The sequence below is a fragment of the Pogoniulus pusillus genome, chromosome 8, assembly GCF_015220805.1.
Source record: "Pogoniulus pusillus isolate bPogPus1 chromosome 8, bPogPus1.pri, whole genome shotgun sequence".
In the NCBI taxonomy this organism is placed as follows: Eukaryota; Metazoa; Chordata; class Aves; order Piciformes; family Lybiidae; genus Pogoniulus; species Pogoniulus pusillus.
Window position 1 is genome coordinate 10,259,132 of NC_087271.1, and position 22,155 is coordinate 10,281,286.

At 41.6% G+C, this 22,155-nt stretch overlaps 1 protein-coding gene across 1 annotated transcript in view; it reads right to left on the bottom strand.

The window, feature by feature from the left end:
• Positions 1 to 307: 307 nt before the first annotated feature.
• CDC73 (cell division cycle 73) overlaps positions 308 to 22,155 on the bottom strand; it is a 140,306-nt gene continuing 118,458 nt past the window's right edge. The window contains exons 14-17 of the mRNA XM_064147163.1: positions 13,945 to 14,106; positions 11,405 to 11,505; positions 6,088 to 6,229; positions 308 to 3,192 (exon numbers count right to left, since the gene is read on the bottom strand). Coding sequence (XP_064003233.1) covers positions 3,156 to 3,192; positions 6,088 to 6,229; positions 11,405 to 11,505; positions 13,945 to 14,106 — 442 coding nt within the window. The 3' untranslated portion in view covers positions 308 to 3,155. The remainder of the gene's footprint in view (positions 3,193 to 6,087; positions 6,230 to 11,404; positions 11,506 to 13,944; positions 14,107 to 22,155) is intronic.

The window sequence follows — 22,155 nt, forward strand, 5'->3', positions numbered from 1 at the left end:
AAAGTTCTGCTTTTATCTGCTTTGTTCAGGGGAGTATTCAGGAAGCTCAAACAGTATACATCATATATATTTGAGATTTTAATACACCAGTCATTCCTTTAGATGTATCTACTGGCTACTAAAAGAAATAATCACCTGCTGACAGTATGGGAGCCCAATAGCAGACTTCAAAACGGTTTTCATCTTGCGCTTATGAAACAATGTAGAGCTAAGACACTTGAGATGTTTAATAGAAGCAGCCAATTTGATATCCGATTCCCATGGCAGTATCACTCTACTGTTAGATAAAATCAGTGAAGTAGCTCAGTTTTAGTTATACATTTTAATTGAGTACAATTTACACATTTTATACACCTCTAAGTAGTGCGTCAAATTTGCTCAACAATAAGAAAGCAGCTCACTACAACAGATGTCTGATCCTCCAGCTTCCCCAGTTTTAAGTATCAGTTTCCTTTATTACTCTACATTAACTTGTAGATAAATTAAGCATAACATAAGTGTCTCACATTCCAGCTGTGCTGCAAAATGCTGCTGTAAGGCTAAATTTTAAAGTCCAAGTAGTTTCATAATCTATGTGCAGTTATTTATGAAGGCAGCAGGAATGCTATTCTGACAACCTAATTAAACTTCCAATAATGTCAGCAGGAATCTGATTGCAAAATGGCTCATTTTATAAACATCACTACTTTTATGACTGACAGAAATATGCAGGATCAGGTGCCAGCTCCTTCACAAACACATACTTTACAACTTGTGACGTAAATCACTGGCAAGTATAAAATCTGAAGACGTTAAAGGTCTATGCTCAACCCCTTTAAAAAAATGGCACAGTCCATACAAAGCTTTCATGGATTTTGCTCTTCTGCCAGTTCCACATCCATGTAACTTCACTAGTTTCAGAGGAGTTACTCCCAATACGTACATACGTTAACTCCTAAACCAAGTCGTCAGCTGTATACAGTATTGGACCTGGGATTACACACGCACTTAAAACACAAGTGAAATGCAAGACAGAAGAGAGAAATGGACCTTGACCATTTAAAGACCACTATACAGTCTGTATATCACAGCGTGTGTGAAGCACACATTTCTTCAGAATCTGCTTTTTCAGGTCATTGCCCATTGGTGAAGTCTTTTTGTAATTGGATGGACCAGCAAGTACTGATCAAGCCTGATAAAAAATGTATTTGTAATTGGAAATGTCTGAGAGTTAAAAACACACAACTGATATGTCACTCTTTAAAGCAGTAGTTATGGCTGCTGTGTTGGTAGCCATTACAGCTTTTCCAATCATAGTAAAGGTCAAAACAAAGTCTTGAATGTTTTAGCTCACTCATGCACGATGTGGATACCTTTGTAATAAGCACAGACATTTGGTACTTGCCCAAAGAGGAAACCTATATTGCCTGCTCTTCTAAATCTCTTTAGAGAACCCTCTTAAAAATCCAGTGTCAACTCCTAATCTTGGAGCCACTGGGGTTTTTTGTTTGGTAGTTTACTTGTTACTTTTTCATTTTTGTTGATGTTTTATGTTTCCATTAAAAAACCCATCAAAACATTAAAAAATAGCAGTTTTGACGTAACAGAGATGGAAACATAACTAAAATCAAGACCTCACAGCCCTCTTTAAATTTAAGACATAGTTTTACAGAGAACCTCCAATGATGTGCCTTCTGTTTTTATTAAAAATGAAGGGAACATCAAATATAAAAAAAAAGCAAAAACTAAAACAGAACAGGCAGAATATTTTACTCTTGTCAAACCTTAAGTGTAAAGTCTATTAAAACCCCCATAGTTTGGAATTTCAAGAACAGGAGTATAAACAGGTATTCTCTATCGCAGGAAAAAAATAATCATGCAGGTGTTACAATACTTGGGTTGTTCTCAACATTCACTGGTATGCAACATCAACTTAGCTTATTAAATAGATACAGAGATATCAGAAAGTCATACAACTACCAGGGTCATCCAGCCTCAGATATACTGTAGATCAAAAAATGTGTTCTTTGGTAACTGGAGGAGGCTCATTTTCCATTCCAGCGTAGGACTGATAGGAGGCCACGTTAGCCACTCATCACAGAAACTTACAGCTCTTGCAGACACAGCCTGGGCTAGTTTCCTCACAATAAAGTATTCTTAGAGATGGCATCAGAGGTATAAATGCAAAGAGTTTGTAATTCATTCTTTGTGGTGTTTTCACCTGGAGAAAAAAAAAAATCCAAACTCTCTCCTTGTCTGTTCATTGTTTAATCTAGATTAACATTTAGGTATTTTGATAGATGGGAATGTACACATGCACACTTTCAGCTTAAATAAGGAGACCTGTATGGAGACCTGCAATTTAAAGTTAACATGACTTGAATGCATCCCTACCATAAAGATTTCGTAACCCGGGACATTACGAATCCAAAAGAAGTGTTCCTAGCTTCTTTTTTTTTTGCCTTTCCATCTTCCCTTTTTCAGCAAAGACTGACAGAATATACACATACAGGTCGACATTCTGATTTATCCAAAACAACTTTTCACTTTGCTCAGTTTGCGAGGCCTAGTGACTAAAATGTAGTATCATTCACAACGCAGTATTTTCCGTAAGTGAAACGATAAGCAAAGAAAAACCCAAACTAAGCCAGAAGCTAAGTGGTTTAGAAAGCCTGGTAACATCTATGTGTGTCTAAGTGTGTCTATAAGGGGTTTCTTTTTATACATTTTTATATGTATAGACACACACACACACACATATACACACGCAGACGTGCGCCCGGGCGCACACGCACACACATCCTTTGAACCTGCAGTGAAGATCAATCTATTTTCTAGTAAGGAACAAAAACACAGTGTTTAAAAATGTGGCTAATTTAACAAAACAGAGAAGAAACTGCTGCTATCAAAATATACAATTTGGATTGCAGACTAGAAGGCTAACAACATTAAAAAAATAGTTTTAAGCAAAACCCTTTTGCTTCTGAATCACAACAGGTCTTGACCTGCCATAGCGTGAAGCATCCTAACAAGATTTTATAAAAAGTTTCAACTGTGACCCTTCTTCATTTGCAAAGTTCTTGAGAGATCATATAGTGCGAGATCTGGTCTCCAGACTGGATCCCCTTTCCTCTTCCTCAATCCATACTTCAGGAAATAAACAGCAGCTGAAGGACTTAGAATCTCAAGTGAGATTTGTGCTTCACCATATACCTGAAAAAAATAAAAGGAGAGGACTGTGTTACTGCTCCTCTGCTATTTAGAGAGGACTTCACTTTCAGGGATAATGTGCAAAGGCTTCGTTCACTGTGTATCTGCAAAAAATAAAATGACAGGACTATGTTACTGCTCCTCTGGTATTTGAAGAAGACTTCACTTTCAGGGATAATGTGCAAAGGCTTGGTTCACTGTATATCTGCAAAAAATAAAATCACAGGACTATGTTACTGCTCCTCTGCTATTTAAAGAGGACTTCACTTTCAGGAATAATGTGCATAGGCTTGGTTCACTGCATACCTGAAAAGATAAAATGACAAGACTATGTTTCTGCTCCTCTGCTACTTAGAGAGGAACTCGCTTTCAGGAATAATGTGCACAGGCTTAATAACTGGAGAATTAGTAAGGATATCAGGGAGTGACAGGACTAGGGGGAATGGAACAAAGCTGGAGGTGGGGAGATTCAGATTGAACGTGAGAATGGAGCTGATCAGCATGAAAGTGGTGAGAGGCTGGAATGGGTTGCTCAGGGAGGTGGTTAAGGCCCCATCCCTGGAGGTGTTTAAGGCCAGGCTGGATGAGGCTATGGGCAGCCTGATCTAGGGTAGGGTGTCCGTGCCCATGGCAGGGGGGTTGGAACTAGATGATCCTTGTGGTCCCTTCCAATCCTGATTGATTCTGATTCTATGATTAGCAAGTGGCCAAAGACAACGTCTTGCATGTCATACGGCTCTGTACTGTGCACAACTTTTGTCCCACTAAAAGACAGTCAAGCTAAAATGGGGGGGTGGAACTAGATGATCCTCATGGTCCCTTCCAATCCTGATTGATTCTGATTCTGTGATTAGCAAGTGGCCCAAGAATCACAGAATCAACCAGGTTGGAAGAGACCTCCAAGATCAACCAGTCCAACCTAGCACCCAGCCCTAGCCAATCAACTAGACCATGGCACTAAGTGCCCCATCCAGTCTTTTCTTGAAGACCCCCAGGGACGGTGCCTCCACCACTTCCCTGCATGTCATACAGCTCTGTACTGTGCACAACTTTTGTCCCACTAAAAGACAGTCAAGCTAAAATCTTTGCTTTGAAGAAAATTCATGTTTTCCAAGGCATTGTAAGACCTCTAGTACTGGAAGACTGCAGTTTGAAGTTAACTCCAGTTCAATGTGGGAATTCAGACATACAGTTTAGCTGAGATTTAAATAAGAACTTATAGAAAGTTTGTTGCTTAAAATTATTTTGACAATTCCCACAAGATTTCTCTTTTTGAAATTCAATCATTCAAGCAGTTTGCTGTGCAATCAACATGAACAGATTAAACATTCATGAAATGCATGGGCTTCTCCCCATAATATTTCTTCATCTTCTTCATAAGAAATTTTTTTCTCTACAACATGAAAAAGGTAATACTATGAACTTCCTATTCAGAGAGAGTTCTGAACCCCAGAGAAGCAGTCAGAAGCAATGGAACTCTTCACAACACTGTCAGTGCTCCTCTATCCCTTGCTTCTCATGAAAGAGTGATTTGTCATTCATGAGAGTCATTTGCCATTGGAATGGGTTGCCCAGAGAGGCGGTGGAGTTGCTCAAGAAAAGACTGGATGAGGCACTTAGTGCCATGGTCTAGTTGACTGGATAGGGATGGGTAATATGTTGGACTGGATGATCTTGGAAGTCTCTTCCAACCTGGTTGATTCTATGATTCTATGAAAGGCAAGGCTAAGAATCACCAGTCCAAAACTGATTATAGGCCATACTATGTTTTACTTTCTTCCTCTTCCACCTAGTGCTGTGGCCTCGAGTGCACCAAGATAATGCTTTATGGCTCTATCATAAGGTGTTTTCTGACCTTTCCTCAACTGTCATCTAGTGAAGGGGAAAGAATCACAGAAACATAAAACACTAGAGGTTGGAAAGGACCTCCAGAGATCATTGAGTCCAACCCTCTTGCCAAGGCAGGATACCCTAGGGTAGTTCGCACAGGAATGCATCTAGGTAGGTTCTGAAAGTCTCCAGAGGAGGAGACTCCACAACCTCTCTGGGCAGCCTATTCTAATGCTCCAACACCCTCACTGTAAAGAAGTTTCTCCTCATGTTGAGATGAAACCCACTGTGTTCCAGTGACAGCTCCTAAGTTCAGTCCAAGGGGAGGGCTGGAAGAACAAGGGAAAAGTCTACACCACCTAGCTTGGTCTCCATTCCTTCTGCCTACAGAGAGGTGAGGTAGTGCAGTACCACACAGTGATTAATGGCAACTACCCTTCCTTTAAATCCATGCATATTACAGTACAGAGACTATTTCCAGTCTGTAATAAAACACAGTATCACAGTATCACCAAGGTTGGAAGAGACCTCACAGATCATCAAGTCCAACCCTTCACCACAGAGCTCAAGGCTAGACCATGGCACCAAGTGCCACGTTCAACCTTGCCTTGAACTACCCCAGGGACGACGACTCCACCACCTCCCCGGGCAGCCCATTCCAGTGTCCAATGACTCTCTCAGTGAAGAACTTTCTCCTCACCTCCAGCCTAAATCTCCCCTGGCGCAGCCTGAGGCTGTGTCCTCTTGTTCTGGTGCTGGCCATCTGAGAGAAGAGAGCAACCTCCCCCTGGCCACAACCACCCTTCAGGTAGTTGTAGACAGCAATAAGGTCACCCCTGAGCCTCCTCTTCTCCAGGCTAAACAATCCCAGCTCCCTCAGCCTCTCCTTGTAGGGCTTGTGTTCAAGGCACAGCTGTATCATCAGGGAAACTCTAAAAAGGCAGCGTTTTCAAGTTAAAACATAGTTCAGATACCTGAGTTGTACCCAGTTCCCTTGTTGCCCTAACTTTTCACTCCCACCAAACACCACAGAAACAAGAGCGTGAGGGCCTGCGGGCAGGATCCTACCTGTCCAGAGTTTCCCAGAAGCGCAGGAATACTGGCCTGTCCAAGTGTCGTTTGTGGTAGCTCAGTTCTAACACTGTTACATCCCACTTCTGTACATTTGGGTCCAGACGCACTTCATCGTATTTGAGATGGAAAGCTTTAACTACAGAAACAGGAAAACGTTTAGTGCACAACCATGGCTTTATGGATTCTAATCACCGGCCAAAGAGAATTCCCACCCCATGCCACAGGCGATTACCATGGGTATTAGGGTAAGAGACAGGGAGAAAGCTTGATGCAAGCAAGTTCCAGTTTACTGCACCCCAAGCATGGGCTCATATACTTTCTATCAGAAGGCTACATAACAGGGTTACAAATCATGTTAGACTCTAATTGGTTACATACATTTGCATTAGGATAACGTTAGGATTACACACTAATTGCTAGGATACATTAGTTATGTATTTCTTATCTTCTAACAAGAGACAATAACTTTTCTTAACAAAGCTGCATTATCTAGTCCTTCAGAGGAGATGTCAACTTAATCCTAAGGAGACAGTTAATGGCATCTAGGTAAGAAAACAGGCACCAAGTTGTACTAAGTTGTGACGGCCATAAAGCAGTTACATCAGACTTGAGGCCTCTTGTTTTACACAGACCACATTCCTTTCAGAGGCACTTTGATCCTACACTTTCACCCAGCTCAGTGGCCTGCTTTCAAGCCCATGGCTTGTGCTTCAGTGTACCAAATTCAGGCATTTCTATAGAATCATTACATTTAATATTACTGTACCCAACAACCCCACACCTCCTTTTTCAGAATACAGCCTAAGAACACAATTAATGAGCCTCTCTCTCCAGAGAGAGAGCTAGCTAGGAGCAGGCACTGAGCAAACAAAGGCGGTCTGTGGCTCTCATGCTATTGCAGGTGTAAGGGAAAGGCCAGCCTCTGTGATACGATGCACAGATCCTAGGAAAACAGCAGATACTCACTGCCAGTTCAAGCACATTTGCTTTGGGAGACAAAGATGTTCTTTTGGAAAATCCCTGAACTGTCCAAGAATTTAAAGAAACCCATTTCTGTGACCACTGAGAAGGAATCCTGGCTATTTTCTGGAAGTCAGTGTAGAATAACCCCCTCCATGCTATACAAGGCACTCTGAAAAATTAGTAACTGCCAATTTCCCCTGATCTAGTACTCAGCTAAAAGCAGTAAAATACTAACAGTTATTTTGCTTTAGGGAAGAATTGCCACATGTGAGTTAAGTGAAGCTTAAGCACTGAAGTGCTATTAAAACCTTCTTGTGATTCTTCTTGATTTCCTTAGCCAAATAATGGACTTGACATAACCAATGGAAATATATTTCAAGTCATATGGAATACCTATCTGATAACCAATTTGATGTGTTTGCTGTTTTGGGTAATACTGAAGTAGTAAAGCAGCTGCTTTACTTTCCAAACTGGTGGAAATTAATCATTTTTAATTCTCTGGTCATAACTTTTCTGGTACCACACTCTTCATTTTTCTTCCTTTCATAAAATTCACCTACAATTTTAGCCAAATGGCTAAAATAAATCAATAAAACCAAACAAAGTTACCCCACAAAAAAACTAAACTAAACCAAACCAACCAAAAATATCCCAACTGAAAAAAAACCCCAACAAAAAAAAACATTAGTCTCCTTTTCCAGGTATAGGTCAATCTATAAAATAAGGTATCTAGAAGCTTTCTAGATGACTGGTATTTGAAATTACCTTTCTTATTGCAGTTAAACTAAAGAAGTGATTGATCATCTGGCTTGTACTACTAGCAGGTGAACTTCCAAGCTTTGTGAATGAAAAGTAAAAATACACATACACGATCTTTGCTAGGCAATGTTTCGTGCCTTAAAGTAACTCCAGAGAAAAGAAAGAAAGATCTGCTGGGGTTACGCATTTATGGAAAACCTAATACCGGACAGAGCCTCTGCATTAAGTTTAAACACCACTGAGCACGAAACAACCCACTTCTGAACAGCAAACAGTATCACAGTATCATCAGGGTTGGAAGAGACCTCACAGATCATCAAGTCCAACTCTTTACCACAGAGCTCAAGGCTAGACCATGGCACCAAGTGCCACGTCCAACCTTGCCTTGAACTGCCCCAGGGACGGCGACTCCACCACCTCCCCGGGCAGCCCATTCCAGTGTCCAATGACTCTCTCAGTGAAGAACTTTCTCCTCACCTCCAGCCTAAATCTCCCCTGGTGCAGCCTGAGGCTGTGTCCTCTCGTTCTGGCGCTGGCCACCTGAGAGAAGAGAGCAACCTCTTCCTGGCCACAACCACCCCTCAGGTAGTTGTAGACAGCAATAAGGTCACCCCTGAGCCTCCTCTTCTCCAGGCTAAACAATCCCAGCTCCCTCAGCCTCTCCTCATAGGCCTTGTGCTCAAGGCCTCTCACCAGCCTCGTCACCCTTCTCTGGACACGCTCAAGCATCTCAACGTCCCTTTTAAACTGGGGGGCCCAGAATTGAACACAATACTCAAGGTGTGGTCTAACCAGTGCAGAGTACAGGGGCAGAATGACCTCCCTGCTCCTGCTGACCACACCATTCCTGATGCAGGCCAGGATGCCACTGGCTCTCTTGGCCACCTGGGCACACTGCTATCGGTATTAACACACACTGATGTGCTCTAGCGGCAAGACCTTGAAAACAGTAGGCAAAACTAAATATTTGTTCATTAAAGTGATCTGAAATTTTATCTCAGATGTTCGCTTGCAGACGCAAAAATGAGCTTGTTTGCTTTTACGAACATGAAACACTCAGATCAGATCATGTGTAAAGAAAATGAAGGAGGAAATAATGTGGAGACTCTGCTATTGCAAAAGACAATGTGATAAAATGATGGAATGGATAAAAGCAGTTGGAAAGGATCTGGTCCAAAACAAATTTGATTGAGGAACTCCTTATGGCAAGCTCCATGCTTGCGTTCCAAAACGGCAACGATAAGCTTTGAGTGTTTGCAAACCAGTGACTTATATGAAGAAACGTAAACTGTAATGAACTGTTGCAGAGCCCAGAAACCACATATATGAAGACAACTGCAGACTACAGTTACGGGCAAAGAGACAGCTTCAGGATAAGGTGAACATCCACAGCCAGACCGATGGTGCCTGTGCTCCCTCCATTTACACTGCTTAGGAGCGACTGAAGTAATTTGGAGAAGCCCTACAAATACTCTTAGCTAGAAAATATTTTCCCAATCTCTCACTGTGAAATGATGGAATGCACCTCTAAATCCAAAAAAGGTCCATTTCAATGGGCCTTCTCTTCAGGCCTTGAGAGCCAGGCAAGGGCATACAAAAATGTAAGAATCTGTACACCTTCAAGATTGAACTACACAGGCTACGACTTTCATCTTTTGGCACAGCAAAGTCTTCAAGAAAGTCCAAGCACAGCACAATTTCTATGGCACTCTACACATGTATACTATGTTAAAGTAGGAACTAGCATACAACTACTGGCTAGACCCTAAGTATTTAACAGCATTTTTCTTGGTTCTGTTTCTCACAATTTCCATTTTCCCTCCATACTAATTTTGAAGTGTCATTTTTTCCATTCACTAGGATCTTGTTAAACTGTCTCACGTGGTGTGTATTTTTTCTTATATGCTGACCTTTAGGCTCCTTCTCAATCCACCCCTAAGAAACTCATTCTATTTTCTTGTTCACAGAGACATCTTCAGCCTTCAGTTTGCCTGCTTTCTTTTTTTGCTCCTTGCCAAGCCAGCATTCTCTTTCCAGCTTTTATTTCACATACCAAGTATGTGCACACACACAACTTGAGGAAATGTTTCCTCATCATATTGACTGGAGGATGACAGACTGAACTGAGTTAGGTTTTAGGGGGTTTTGTTTGTTTTGTTTGTTGTTTTTCTGTTGCATGTATGCCTTGGTTGGGTGATTGGTTTTTTTAATATCTGCAGCGAAACCACTGGACACTATTGTCCTGGAGTCCAGTATATCCCAAAATCCCTCTCCCTCCGTGGTTTGAATGGCAGAGGAAAAGGCACAAACCCCTGTTTCCCTGCCCTGCAGGCACGAAGGGGGGGAGCAAAGGGTCCTTCCAGCACGAGGAGTGCCCATGCAGTGCCTGCGCTGGAATCGGGCTGGGGATTGGCTGTGGTCTTCACGCCTAGGAAGTGCTAACGCGACTCTTTGTCTAGGAAGGGTATAAATATTGGGGGACTTCCTGCCTTGGGGTTCCCACCTTACAGTTCTCCCTCACCTGCACAGTTCCTGCAGAAAGAGTCCCCTGGCACTCCGAAGGATAAGTTCCTGAGGGACAGGACCGTCCCTGCTTTGGAAGGCTTCCCACCATAAGCACCTGAGTGGACAAGCATCTGGACTGCCCTTTCTCTCACCCAGCCTGACTCACCTGCCAGTAAACTTCTGGCTCAGCCTGATTAACAGTGGGGAATGCTATGTTTAGTAACTTAGCCTTTTCTAACTCCTGACTTCCAAACTAGTCAAATTTATCTACAGCATCCTTGGAAGATCTTCTCAATCTAACTGAATCTGCTAATTGAAACTCAATTAATTTCTGTATATAGTTTTGGGGGTGGGTTTTGGGAAAATAAAATAACTCTATTTTTCTATATATTCCAGACTCGGCCACATTAATTCCCTGCCTCCACAACAACTATAAAGAGGTCTTTTTTCTTACACAGCTTCACGAAAGCAACAGAGAACAGAAGCTGACAGTTTCTTTAGCTATTATCATGCACCTTATTGCCAGAAGAGTGAACTGGGCAAGAACAGTGCAGTGTCTGAATGCATACTGGGCATAATTCTGGCAACTGACAGAAAGCTGTTTAGTGGTAAAATCTTGCTGATGATGTACAAGTTTTTGTATCTTACTACACTTTCAAGTTTTGGTCAGATACCAGGTAATATTTGTAAAGCTTTCTTAGTGAGATCACAGGGCATTAATCATCTGTTCAAAGTAGTAATGAAATCTGAAGACAGCCTGTAAACCTGCTCTCTATGAGGTGTATTTTCACCAGTTTTTCACAAGTTTGGAAAATGAGTTTACACACCAGCTCTTTCTGAACCTCTTGTTAAAATGACTGCTGTGAGATTTCCATGAGCTTCCACAGGTCAGATCAGGAAGAACTTCCGAGGGCATGACAGCATTTGTCACCTGTGCAAAGACCTAACCCCTTATCTTCTCAACCACTTGATTCCAATAGCACTTTGGCAGTGCTTGGAAGTAACAATAAGCAACCCAGAGAAACTCAAAGAGAGTAACAAACCCCAGACCACTTAACACATAGCAAAACAAAACCCCACTTACTTTTTGCAAAGATATCAACAGGTGATCCGTCAGGCAAGAGCCAAGGCCAGCCTTTGAACTGCCAAGCAGGACCTTGTACAAACACTGCCACCACACGATCCCTACAAACACAGAGAGATGGACATGTGGGTGGCCTTGAACATCTCCATGATGTGCTTTCTTAAGCAGGCAATACACCTCACAGAGTTTCTTATGTTAGTAACAGCAGTGTTGCAGGCACTGCTCTGCAAACAGCTGCTGAGTGTGTGTGAAGCGCATGACTGCTTAGCTGACCAAGTGCACGCCATGTGTGCCAAGAACAACATCCTTACATGTTAGCACCCTTTGACTGGAACACACTGCAGAGCCAGCCCTCCTGCCATGCTGGCACCTTCCACTGGGAGCATGCTTTAGTTTATATAGGTTGCTGGATTGTACTAGTTGAGTGTAAGATAAAGTATATAAAAATCAGGGTACTTTGGGCAACAGATACTCTGGTTAGGGATTTCATCTAGGGCTTCAGTGTAGGGATGCTGCTCAGGACTTCTACTGCTGTTAGCTGCTACTTCTGTCAAGGGCTTCCAGGACTACTTCTGCAAGCGACTTTTAAGACTATTAGTTGCTTTGTCTGTAAGTGGGACTCAGACTCTGTAACGCTGGGGATTCGTCAATGCAGGAATAAAGGACTACTAAGAAGACTTCTAAGATTCTCTGTCCTCTGCACTTCTGGAATTCCATTGCTAGAGTAGCAATGTGGCTTGTGCCTCATTCATCTTGTCAAATGGATCTCTGTTCCACAGGGATTACTATGGCTACATCAGCTCCTCCATAACAGGCAACAGGGAAGGGACTAAGATACAGAAGTACAGCACATTTAACAGTCATGAGTCGAGCACAACTGGTTTTTTTTTTCCTGTTAAACAAATATCCCCTCCAAACAACCTGTGTGATATTTCCAGACTTTTAGTTCCATTCCTTTGCAGAAAGCAGCTTGGTTTCTCACGTTACATTCACAGGAAGTCAAACAGAGCTTATTTCTGGTCATTGTTACTTTGCTTTTAGAAAGTGTCCAAAATTTTAGAGACAACACAACAATGTCAACTGATATGCATCAATTTAGAAGTTTTTACTCTGAGTGCTGTTAGCATGTTCTGGACATTAGGAGAAAGCACGTCATTTATTTTAAGAGTATGCAACCACTACCTGTGCTCTAGAAAATTAATTTGGGATTAAGATGAAGTTTTTACATTAATATAATTTGAAAAACAACCTTTGAGAACTGATGATCTCCCATGTATGGTGCATGGTCTATCTTTTTCCTGAACATTTCTATCATCCAACCAGGGTTCCTACCCACTACACAAATAATTACACCTCTAACCTAATCCTCAAACGTAATTCATTGTAAAGCCTATCAAATCCCAAATGGAAAAGAATAATCAAGGTAGATTGGTTTTGTTTTTAAAATAACAGCTTCAAGTTTTGCTACTGAAAATGATACTGCAGGTTTTGTATTCACTAACAGAAAAAAATCCTAACCCCTAGCAGTGAAACATCTTAACTTCTAGATACCAATATCTGATTCTCGCTTGGATAAAAGAAGGTAAAAAACAGAAGCATTTTAGGAACCATTTCGGATGGCTCTTGAAGGTTTCATCATTAAGTATTTTAAATGGTAGTTGATATCTAGAAATTCAAAACCACAGATTTCTGATTAGTTCAAGTTCTCGATACAGAGAACAAGTAATTTAGGAACAAGTCCTTTTCAAAGTGTTTTTCTCCATTAAAATCTACTCTGGAAGTTACAAAACCACCAAAATCGTCATCATGCTTATCTAACATCTTCACATTTGTGAGGATGAAGTTAAAACTGTTCTTTGCTTCAAATAAACAAAAAGACTTTCTCCAGAATAGTCCTGCTCCAAGACAAATACATTTTCATAGCATAAAGAACGGACTACAGACAATGTTTCCATCTTTTCCTTAAAAGCAAAAGCAATGAATCCCTTTCCTTAACTGAGGCTCTCCTTTCACAAGTAAGCTTCCATCACTGATTCCAATTCAACAAATCTGCTTCAGTACTGAAATCCCAGTTCAGTCTTCACTACCTGATGTGTTTTCTTTCTTACTCTATAAAAAAGACCTGGAATGTCAGATGCTGAAGGTCTACAAAAGTACCTTCTCAATAGACTCTTGTTCAGAAAGCAGACAAGAAAGGAGGATTTTTCTTTGAGATGTTTCAGTGATTTGCATGCTACAGAACCAGGAACCAGAAAACTAAAAGGAACATTCCTGTTTGACACCTGGAACATTTCAGGCACACCTATATAAAGTTAGTTGTGCTGCTCATACTCATGTAGAGTGTTGCCATTTCTTAAGACTTTAAAAACAATTTCAGTTTCATATTGTTTTTGCTTGGATATTCTTAAACAGTTCACAAATTCATACTTATATTTGCTATCTTCACATAGTGAATTTAGTAGCATAGTGAATTTCATGGTTCCCTCCAAATCCTCCATTCTCCTGGGTAAGAAATTATTTCAAGAGGATATCTATTTTACCAGTCCTGTGGCATAAGTTTTAGAGGTTGGTCTACTACTCGATAAGGTACAGTAACGCTGACTGTAGTTCCCCCAGGCTGTATCTGGTCCTTCCTTCTCTGTATTAGAGTTTCATTCTCCCGTTGACAGCCTTGTTTCTTCTTTTCATCTGATGGCACAAACCTTGGGGAATAAAGAAACATTCAGTAGACAGCAGCAATGCATTTGATGTAATCAGCAGGAACAGTAACAACTTTATAAGAACCTCTCATTATTGGCACTGAAGCCATCTCATTTTACTCTGCCAAGCTGCCATCAGTACAAAAAAAGAAATGCATTATTTCATAAGCGAGATCACAACCTGCTAAAGGGCTAAAACTCCTTCCTTTTAGTGATCAAGGGTAGCATAGGGAAGCATGAGCACAAACAACTGCTTCCTGGAGCATGTTTTAGAGCTCTTGCTCTCACAGTCAGTTGTATTTTCTAAACAAAGCTGACATTTTTGGACAAAAAGGTTGGTTTTTTGTTTGTTTTCTTTTTAGTTTCCTTAAGTGCTCAGAAATAAGAGTGATGTGCTGTTCATGTTACCTTTATATGACACAAGTAAATGCTTAAGATGTGACCTCCTCAAATGAATTATAACCTTTTGCCTTTCAGCCCCTCATCTTAAAAAACATCCAATTCCATCTCAGGAGTCTCTTCTTTATGGTGATAATAAAACAAAATACACAGAACAGTTCTCAAAATTGGCATCATAAATGTGAGCAGTGTTAAGTCTGTGCACTGATCAATCTCAGCACACTGTGTCAGAAGTAGAGACAACAAAATAATTTGCATTTAATAGATGTAAAATTATGTCACAGAAAGGGAAACTGACATGACCAGTATCACCTACCAGGCTAGCCTGCAGAAAAGCAGAGTTCACATCCTTGTTCTCCTAACACTCAGAACTAGCCAGCTGCTCTGCTAATGCTGTCTGCTGCTGACATTTCATTTCCAAATGTTCTGGTAATAAGAAACACTATGTTTCACCTAACTGCAGAAGTTATCACCAGTGCTGGTGCTACATTTTAAAATGCTGCATAATTGGTAGGTTTTCTCTTCACACAGAATCACTGAGGGTGGAAAAGACCTCTGAGATCATCAAATCCAGCCTATGACCTAACACCACAACATCAGCTAAGCCAGGCTGTCAAGTGCCACATCCAGCCTTTTCTTAAAGAGCTCCAGGAATGGTGACTCCACCATTTACATACTCAGTAAGATTTCTCTTCATGACAGCAGAGATAGTGGGGTTTGTACAGGTACTACATTTTTCTGGGTAAGTTGCTTGCACTGTATCTATTTGTTCTCTTTAATCTGTTTCTAGTTGAATACCAAAAGCCAGTTTCAATGTGCTTTAAACAGGCAGAGTGAACTTTCTATTGTAGGGGAAAAAAAAGGAATGAAAAATGAGATGAGGAAAAGTTCATTATTCACTCAACTTCAGAATGCTATATTTTGCTAACAGTAAGAAAATACCATTTGGGGAGGAGGGAACCCCAAACAAACATGTTTTAAGGCAGCAAATGGATGCACTGTCAATAAACCTTCAAGCAAAACTATTTTACTTTCCTAACATAACTAACCAGATGAATCCACAACTCATTTCTCAAGTATGTGCCCAAAGGCACACAAGTGCACTGGAAAACTAAGGAAAAAACCCCAAACAAACTGCAAATGACTCTGAACTGTGCCTTAAAATTGATGAGTACCGCAAATACAGTAAGAGCATTACAGATGCTAAATGAGAAGCTACAGTGTAAATTGTTTATCTCTTTGGTAGGGGTGGCAGTGGCAATCTAAAGACAATATAGACAAACAGCTACATAGGATACACTGGAGAAAAGCACACTTAGGCAATTGAGACATTTCAATAGTAACTGACAACATTAGGAAACAGTTAAGATTTACGCCTACCACGTAATTCTGTCTACCACAACTGACTGACACATACAAAGAAGTGTTCAGCTCAGGTCTGTTTTGGAAACAGTTACAAAGTGTGATTTCATAATTAAATATTTCCAATTTTAGACCTCAAAAGTGAGATGCAATTTGGATTGTGTGCATACCTAACGGCCTTTCCTGCCAACATGCTGCGGGCTCTTCTTTGTCCAGTATTAACTGATAGGGAGCTGTACTTTAGAACTTAAAATGAGCAATGGCCTGCAACTTCAAAAAAACCCCAAAAACCAAAAACCCCAAACCAAAAGCAAACCCAAACCAACCAACCAAAACAATCCCCCCCCAAAAACCCCAAAACAACAACAAAAAAAAAACCCCAAAACAACCAATAAACCACCAACCAAAAAACCACCCCCCCAAGAAACCAAAACAAACCCAAAAAAGTCCAAAGGAAAAACCAAAAAACCCCAAACAAAAAACAAAATCCTAAAAAAACAACAAAAAACCCAAACAAAAAAACCCCAAACAACAAAAAAACCCACAAAACCCCCACAAAACCCAAAAATAAACCTCAAACAAAAAAATTTCAAAACAAAAAAAGAACCCACCCCCCCAAAAAACAAACAAAAAACAAAGAAAAAAACCCCACAAACCAAAAACCCCAAACAAAAAGCAAACCCAAACTAACAAAAAACAATCCCCCCCCAAAACCCCAAAACAAACAAACAAAAAAACCCACCAACCAAAAAACCACCCCCCCAAAAAACAAAAAACAAAACAAAAACAAAAAAATCCAAAGGAAAAACAAAAAAAAACCCCAAACAAAAACCAAAACCCTAAAAAAACAAAAAAACCCCAAACAAAAAACCCAAAACAAAAAAAAAAACACCACAAAACCCCCACAAACCCCAAAAATAAACCTCAAACAAAAAATTTCAAAACAAAAAAAGAACCCAAAACCCCCCAAAAAACAAACAAAAAACAAACAAAAAAAGCCCCACAAACCAAAAACCCCAAACCAAACGCAAACCCAAACTAACCAAACAAAACAATCCCCCTCAAAAACCCCAAAACAAACAAAAAAACCCCCACCAACCAAAAAACCACCCCCCAAAAAAACCAAAAACAAAACAAAAACAAAAAAATCCAAAGAAAAAAAAATCCAAACAAAAAACAAACCCCTAAAAAACAAAAAAAAAACCCAAACAAAAACCCCAAAACAACAAAAAACCCACAAAACCCCCACAAAACCCAAAAATAAACCTCAAACAAAAAAATTTCAAAACAAAAAAATAACCCAAAACCCCCCAAAAAACAAACAAAAAACCCAAACAAAAACCCACAAACCCAAAACAAACAAAAAACCCCCAAAACCTCAAAAGAAAACCCCAAACAAACAAAAAAACCAACAAAAAAACTCAAACCCCAAAACCCAACCCCCCAAAAAAACCCATAAAACCCAAAAATACCCCAGACCCAAAACAAACCAACAGCAACAACGACAACAAAAAAAACCCACCGAAACAAACAAACAAAAAACCCCCAAAAAAACCCCGAAGCCCATGCATGAGTTTCTGCTTCCCCACCAGAACTAAGCAATCTGAGTTGGAAAAATGGAAACGTTGGGGGTCTTGAAAGAGAGAATTACAAAAGAAATGAACCACCTCACAGTATCACAGTATCATCAAGGTTGGAAGAGACCTCACAGATCATCAAGTCCAACCCTTTACCACAGAGCTCAAGGCTAGACCATGGCACCAAGTGCCACGTCCAATCTTGCCTTGAAGTGCCCCAGGGACGGCGACTCCACCACATCCCTAGGCAGCCCATTCCAGTGCCCAAGTGGCAAGATCTATATGAAAAGCCAAGCTCACCTAAGGTGGTTGAGAGCTTGAGAAGATTTTCTGTCTCTAGCACATGCTCCATGCAGTCAATCAGAACAAACGCGTACAGAATATGGAAATAAAAAGCAGCCACACATACCTAACACTGATAATCAAATATTCCTATCAACAGCAATGCAAAAGGTCACATTTTCCATTTGTAAATGTGAGGAGACAAACATTTCAAATGGAAACAGGAAGCCCAGCCACCCAGGCCAAACCAGTCAAGAAGCAATTCTGCTGTTCTACTGTCTAACAATTTCATTGCTGTACTAGAAACTCTCTGCATTTGGATGAAAAAGCCTTCTCTATTCTAGCATTAAATCTTTCTGTGCTTAAGAACTCATCTCAATCCTAGTTTATTGTCAATTTCTCTTCATTTCAGCCAGAAACTGTTATAGCCATTTAGGCACTATCAATTCTGACCTTGTGCCTCAGCTACGTATAGAATCATAGAATCAACCAGGTTGGAAGAGACCTCCAAGATCATCCAGTCCAACCTAGCACCCAGCCCTAGCCAGTCAACTAGACCATGGCACTAAGTGCCTCATCCAGGCTTTAACTTACAGACAAACAGCTTCAATTTTATTTACTGTAAAAACCTGAATGTTTTTGAATCAGAGAATAGATTGGGTTGGAAGGGACCTCCAGAGGTCATCTAGTCCAACTGCCCTGCAGTGAGCAGGGACACTGTCCACTAGATCAGATTGCTCATAACCTTGTTGAAACCAATCTTGAACATCTCCAAGAAGAGGGCCTCCACTACCTCCCTGGGCATCTTGTTCGAGTGTTCATTCACCCTCATGGTAAAGAACTTGTTCCTAACATTCAACCTAAATCTACTCTAATTTCACAGTATCACAGTATTATCAGGGTTGGAAGAGACCTCACAGATCATCAAGTCCAACCCTTTACCACAGAGCTCAAGGCTAGACCATGGCACCAAGTGCCACGTCCAGTCCTGCCTTGAACAGCCCCAGGGACCGCGACTCCACCACCTCCCCGGGCAGCCCATTCCAGTGTCCAATGACTCTCTCAGTGAAGAACTTTCTCCTCACCTCCAGCCTAAATCTCCCCTGGTGTAGCTTGAGGCTGTGTCCTCTCGTTCTGGTGCTGGCCACCTGAGAGAAGAGAGCAACCTCCTCCTGGCCACAACCACCCCTCAGGTAGTTGTAGACAGCAATAAGGTCACCCCTGAGCCTCCTCTTCTCCAGGCTAAACAATCCCAGCTCCCTCAGCCTCTCCTCGTAGGGCTGTGCTCAAGGCCTCTCACCAGCCTCGTCGCCCTTCTCTGGACACGCTCAAGCATCTCAATGTCCCTCCTAAACTGGGGGGCCCAGAACTGAACACAGGACTCAAGGTGTGGTCTAACCAGTGCAGAGTACAGGGGCAGAATGACCTCCCTGCTCCTGCTGACCACACCATTCCTGATGCAGGCCAGGATGCCACTGGCTCTCTTGGCCACCTGGGCACACTGCTGGCTCATGTTCAGGCGGGTATCAATCAGCACCCCCAGATCCCTCTCTGTCTGGCTGCTCTCCAGCCACTCCGACCCCAGCCTGTATCTCTGCATGGGGTTGTTGTGGCCTTTCAAACCACTGCCCCTCATCCTATCGCTGCAGGCCTTTGTAAACAGTCCCTCTCCAGCCTTCTTGTAGACCCCCTTCATGTACTGCAAGGTCATTATTAGGTCTCCCTAAAGCCTTCTCCAGGCTTAACAACCCTACTTCTCCAAGACAGAACATAAAATATCTTGGTATCCAAATTTTCTGAGAGAAAAAAATAAACTAACACCAAGAGCAGGTCCAAAGCAGAGAAGATGGCTGTGAGAAAAAAATGCATTGAAGGCAATGCTTGCAGTTATGTACAGGAAAAAATGGCAGCTTATAGAAAGTTTATGAAATATGTATTTGCATTTCCAGGAAGCATCCATTCAGTAAGTGTAACAACAGCCACGTGCTCAAGAATGGCTAATCAATAGGAATTACTGCATGATTACAAATATAATCATGGCTTACTCCATCACTACTTAGACATAAAGGACAAGCTTACGAAATAAAAGTATTAAACATCAAAAACCCATCTTCCCTTGGGAATTATCTGGCACAATACTGTATTTAGTGGGCTAACTACACATTTCTACTTGACACCTTTCTCATCATCCAACACAGGAGAGATGTATTTTGAATCCTGACTGTGTTGTTTCTTTAACTACACATTTCTACTTAACACCTTTCTCATCATCCAACACAGGAGAGATGTACTTTGAATCCTGACTGTGTTGTTTCTTCAGACTACCCTTCCCTAGTAAGAAAAAATAATATCCATGTCTACTCAGAATCCATTTTTACACCCTTACTAGACAATCTGATCTCTTGTTAACTGGCAAAATCATAATCCACACAAAAAAGGGTGCGCATTCTCACTCTGAAACAACAGAAGGTCCTTTTAAGGTAGCAGGCAAGTGCTTGAACAAGAGCAAATTATGGGAGGTAACTGATAAGATCCTGAACTGAACTGCCAGAGCTGCTTATACCTTGGCTCTAAATTCATATCAATTGCTACTGTTAACTTTGAACCACTCGTTGAGGTCAGGTCACCACTTTCTGGCCCTCAACTCAGGCATACTGAAAAATGCATGAGAGAAGAATAAGGCAACTCTAACACTGGACAGTAACAGAGATCATCCTAACATGTTTAGAATTGAAGACTTATTTTTTACAACCGTCTCAATACTTTTGTTAGCTTACAGTATCAAAAGCTTTGTACATCTGTTTTTTGCAAGAGAACAAAAAGTTGTTTTTTTTAATGCAACATCCCTAATCTTTCAAACAGTATGCTCAGTATCAAGGCCAAGTGCAGGGTTCCCCAAGCAGCACTATAGGCTGGGGACTGAGTGGCTGGAGAGCAGCCAGGAGGAAAGGGACCTGGGGGTACTGATAGATAGTAAGCTCAAGATGAGCCAGCAGTGTGCCCAGGTGGCCAAGAGAGCCAATGGCATCCTGGCCTGCATCAGGAGCAGTGTGGCCAGTAGGACAAGGGAGGTTATTCTTCCCCTGTACTCAGCACTGGTCAGGCCACACCTTGAGTCCTGTGTCCAGTTCTGGGCCCCTCAATTCAGGAAGGATGTTGAGGTACTGGAACATGTCCAGAGAAGGGCAACAAAGCTGGTGAGGGGCCTGGAGCACAAACCCTATGAGGAGAGGTTGAGGGAGCTGGGCCTGTTTAGCCTGGAGAAGAGGAGGCTCAGGGGTGATCTTATTACTGTCTACAACTACCTGAAGGGGCATTGTAGCCAGGTGGGGGGTGGCCTCTTCTCCCAGGTAACCAGCAATAGAACAAGGGGACACAGTCTCAAGTTGTGCCAGGGTAGGTATAGGCTGGATATTAGGAAGAAGTTCTTCACAGAGAGAGTGATTTCCCATTGGAATGGGCTGCCCAGGGAGGCGGTGGAGGCACAGTCCCTGGGGGTCTTCAAGAAAAGACTGGATGAGGCACTTAGTGCCATGGTCTAGTTGATTGGTTAGGGCTGGGTGCTAGGTTGGACTGGATGATCTTGGAGGTCTCTTCCAACCTGGTTGATTCTATGATTCTAAGGCTGGACAAACCTGCCTGGCCACATATGGTGAAACACCATGAGTAAAAGCATCATCATAAAAATACAGAATCATCATCCAATCACATCTGCCTGACCTAACTCCTGCCTTGCTTTTCTTCCATGTAAAGTAGAAGCACTGCCTCTGAAAAGCCTAACTTCAGAGATTCTCAAATGCTTAGTCTGGAAAGGCAGATTCCACATAATAATGATGATATCCAGTGTTGCATTCTGATGGTTATTAAGGCCTATTACATGAAATATTTCCTAAGCAATTCCACAAGATATAAGTACTGCAGGTCTGATTTGAAATGAAATTTTATCTCCTTCATTTTTTAGAATATGTTCATTTCTATCTTGTACTCAGCTCATTTGAAAAACAACCTTTCAAAACAGTTAGCAAGAATATTTGCATATTCTACAGCACGTGAACTGTATCTATGTGACAATCATGCACAGATATGTCCCCCTAACAAAATCTGTGCTGCAGCGATGGACAAATCAGATATTTGAAAAAAGAAAGAAACAACAAAAACACACACCACACAACATGAAAAAAAACCCTAAACCAGTGTTGTGGTAGGCCTGATAGGCCCAAAATAGGCTTATACATGTCCTGCCTTGCCTGAGCATGCTTTTCTGCTCCACCAGAGAGGCAAGCGCGGGAAACAGACACAAAACCTGGAGCCAGAGAGTCTGGCCTTACACCCAGGGTCCTGTGGTGTAAGGTACACACACTTAGCTTGTGCCTGCCTAGTGCAGGGCCTGTGCTTTTCCAAAGTTAGGGAAAAGAGAGCCTGTGGCTTTGCC